Consider the following 3882-nt stretch of genomic DNA (forward strand, 5'->3'; position numbering starts at 1 on the left):
TGAGTTCCACTTATCAACAACACTTCTGGGTGCTGTTCTAACCCACCTAATACGTCGTGAACGATGACACAGTGATGATCCCGACCTTGTATTGCCAGTTTAGTTGAGGCACTGAATGCAGTGGCTCGGTGTGCCCGTTGCAGTTCGGTCATTCAGTGTTGCACCAAGAGAAAAAGGCGTAACTGTTCGGGAAACAGACCTCAGGACATCAACCAATTTTTGACCAATCTGTACTTTTAAAGTTGTTTGAAAGTGCAATCTTCTCGAGACTGCATTCTAGCCACTGAGTTGGAGGTGAGGACCAGTCTCTCGACTGAGAAACAAGGTGGCTTATAGCGAATATACACTCATTTGCAAACCAATTTGGTTCTTTCGAGAGACTGAGAACATCATAAACGAGAGATTCAGCTGGGTTCCAGTTGAGTCTCTCGAAAGACCCCAAATTGATTTGCAAATGAGNTATATTCGCTAATTTCGTGCAATTTGGTTTCAAGTAGAACATGAGGTTGACGGAAACCCGGGGACTGCGCCTACCTGATGAGCCCAAAGCAGAAGGGCGAAACCGGTCGTGGGCTGTCGATGGATTTTCAGCAATCTTATGAGTAGTACATTATAAAGGTGGCTTATAGTTTGCATTCGGTTTCTCAGTTCCTGAAAAAGGACATTGCTAGCTTACACAGACGCCTTTGGAAGTGCCAACGGCGGTCTGCTCTTACAGACAGGTGCAAGGTCAAGCATATGCACAGTTAATTCGCTTACTGACTCACCAACCAAACCGGGCGTTTCGGAAGGCACTTTCCGTTGCCCGTTTTTCCAACTCATACGTCCATGAACAGCTACGTTTCCTGTATGTTTCATGACAGTGAATTATGACTGCCGCAGTTCACTGCAAACTTAGTGAGTGATCCGAACGCAAAATACTACTCATAATGTTGCTGAAAACCCTTGGAAAGCCCACGACCGGTTCCGCCCTTCTTAAAAGATTCCAAAACGCTTCTTCCATCTTAGTTTTTTAATATGATTCGTTTCCATTTCCTTTCGAATTTAGTCAGGCCTAATAACTACCCCGTGACTTGCATTTTATTTGTTTGTTTGGTCAATTATGTGACTGGTTTTGTGTATTTTGACTTCTAACGCCGAAAATGCACGGCGCAGGAACACAAAGTTTTCCTGACTTGACGTAAACGGACTGGAACTGAAGTGGGTCCAGTACAGTTTTCCGTTCCATAACCTCTGTGAACTGGTGCAAAGCCGTGAATTCTTCGTTAGTTCCGCGTGCATGAGCACGTAACTGATAGGCCGGGTTTTGTCACCATTTTGATGTGTTTTCTTTTAAAAATCGATTTGGTACTTGTATTGCACTGTTATTTCAAAGTAAAACTGAAAACCCCCGAAAAAGTAGCGCGCCTGAAAAACGGCTTTATTTCCCGGTTCATTCAACTCCCCTAAACGTCCGAAAAATGCACCACAAACGCGCGTCACAGACACCGGCGATCATTTAATCACAATTCCGCGATCCTGGATCCTTGAACAGACTAAAGTTAGTCAGACCTAACCGGGAAATGTAGTTGTGGCACCCTTCGGTGCCTGACTGTCATGCCACCAGAAGGAGGCATGAGTGCTGGGATACTACCAGGTTGCCCAAGTCTAGACAAGGGAAGTCTGGAGGCAGAGGTCGGGTTCGAACCACGGACCTTCCGGCTAGTGAATTCGCGTTCTAACCACTGAGCCATCTTGCCCCTTGATGCAGATGATGCATTCGGTGATAAATGAGCCTAAGGAACTCCTGGAGGCAACGTAATGCAGTCGACTAACACACATATATGGAGAGAGAGAGACGGCTCTCGGTTTATTGGTGGACCACAAAATATATATCAAAGACAAACTTACACTGGCTTATGCCGAGCAGCTTTATCCAGAACGTTTGTATTCAGTTGAATGGACTGGAATGTGAGTATTATCCTCTCCGTATGGGCTCCCACAAAATGATAGTGACAATTGGCTCTGGGTGGATAATTGCTCGGATAGTAGGGGGAGAATATTCGTCCACTTCGATAGTGGGACTGGTTCTCGGACTGATGACTAATCTGATATGTACAAAGTGTGTCTGGCTTTAACAGTCCATCGGTTCTGTAGTTGTCTAGATGAGAAACGAACAGGAAAACACAGATATACTCTTTGATTTGCGAGATGTGCTGATTCGGATAGGGGAAATTCACTATAGGGCAGAACGCTTTGTGTTCACAGTGATAAAGCTGTTATGCCTAATCTGATTCAAGTAAACTTCAAATTGAATGACCGAAATCGAAAACGAGTTGGACCATCACGCGAATAACTTGGAAAGAATGCAGTACAGTGTCTACCGCTCGGGGAACAAGCAGTTCTCACAAGCTAAATTTCCTCTGGATCGAACCTCTTCGACGGCAGATGGTGGTGTGAGGATATTTGAGAATTATCGATCGGGATTTCGTCCTGTAAGCGATTCCAGGTTGGGATGAAAAGCCAAGAAGTGCTGCTTATTGAAAGTCATCGACATGGCGCATCTCAAGAAACTCCAGGGAGCTTCGAACACGTGACATCCCGGCTCGAACACTTAACCGCTCGGTCACGAGCGGAGGTTGCACCCTCATCGTTGAGTGATGGAAGCCACATTACATGTCACGTGTTGACTGGTCCCACAAATGATAACTTTAGTCGACGCTTGCCTGAAACAATGGGATGTGTTGAAGCAGTATAGGCAGGCTGGATGTCGGAGTTCTCTAAAATGCTCGTTCATGAATGACTTGGTCTCAATGGGGAACTTGCTGGAATTCATCCGAATTTCTGGTTTATGATAGTTTTCGATTGAATGGTGGGTTGGTTTTGACGAAGTCTAAGTGTAGCTCTAGTGAAAACCAATTTGAATACCTGACATACTTGATGAGCTCTGAGAAAGGAAAAAACCGCAGTGGGCTGTGGAAAACTTCCCTGCATTATTACAGGTGATGTTAGGAAAATGTAGTTCTCTACCTCGAATATGGTGCCAAATTTAACATAAAACGGACGTTGTGCAGAAGAAGCCACGTGCCAATTTGTGCCTCTCGTTGCAACCTAGTTTTCAACTAGAAAATGAGTTAGACAGAATCTTGGGGAGTACACCACAAGAGGGGTGAAACCGATGGTAGAATGCCCAAACTTTTCTTTGACCTTGTGAGCAGTACTTAATTTATCGAGCGTGTCTTCTCGAGTAGAACAGACTGACTTAATTTACGGACTAGTGGAACACTCTCCGAAATGTTTGCCAGTCAGAGAGACCCAAACAGTAGGATCGACCCCAGGGATTAAGGGATCACCGACTGCCCGGAAAGAAATTGTAACAGTTCTATAGGGTTTGTTGTGCCCAATTGCTATGTTCGGTGCCATGCTGACCTCAGTCGGACAGATGGCCTTGTTAGCGTGGAAATCATTTGCTAGCAAATCTTGTCTACCCCTGTCAAGTGAAGCGATGTCACATTTTTCTTACAGTTCTTACTGTGTACCTGTTTTATAGGTTCAGACTTCGAATTTTGACATATCTATTCCCTTTTTCTCCCCTAATTAAACCTTTTTGGAAAGAATCAACTCCCGAAGTGCTTTCGTGTTTAGTTTCCAAGAGCTACAAAACTAAATGTTCGTTTTTCTTATGCCGTAAACGAACAAAGCGGTCAACAAACAGCCATAGGAGAACGTAAACGACTGTGATCACGTGAGCTGCACAGCATGAAGGACATGCGGACAACTTCGTCCGGCTAGGTGACGGGGGCGGTTTTTCCAAGTTTTACTTGCCCCCTCCACCCTGGATGGCCCATTCAAGTTGCGTGGAAGACCAACCGCCACTAGCAGCGTTCGAGGTCCTCTCCGCAG

The 3882-nt window shown here is 45.2% G+C and overlaps 1 protein-coding gene across 1 annotated transcript in view; it reads right to left on the bottom strand.

Annotated features, from left to right (window-relative positions):
- Positions 1–208: 208 nt before the first annotated feature.
- T265_10751 (hypothetical protein) overlaps positions 209–3882 on the bottom strand; it is a gene marked incomplete at both ends in the record, with an annotated part of 8563 nt that continues 4889 nt past the window's right edge. Inside the window, 3 exons of the mRNA XM_009177216.1 lie at positions 209–595; positions 1557–1775; positions 1893–2140. Coding sequence (XP_009175480.1) covers positions 209–595; positions 1557–1775; positions 1893–2140 — 854 coding nt within the window. The remainder of the gene's footprint in view (positions 596–1556; positions 1776–1892; positions 2141–3882) is intronic.

The sequence above is a fragment of the Opisthorchis viverrini genome, assembly GCF_000715545.1.
Source record: "Opisthorchis viverrini unplaced genomic scaffold opera_v5_403, whole genome shotgun sequence".
In the NCBI taxonomy this organism is placed as follows: Eukaryota; Metazoa; Platyhelminthes; class Trematoda; order Opisthorchiida; family Opisthorchiidae; genus Opisthorchis; species Opisthorchis viverrini.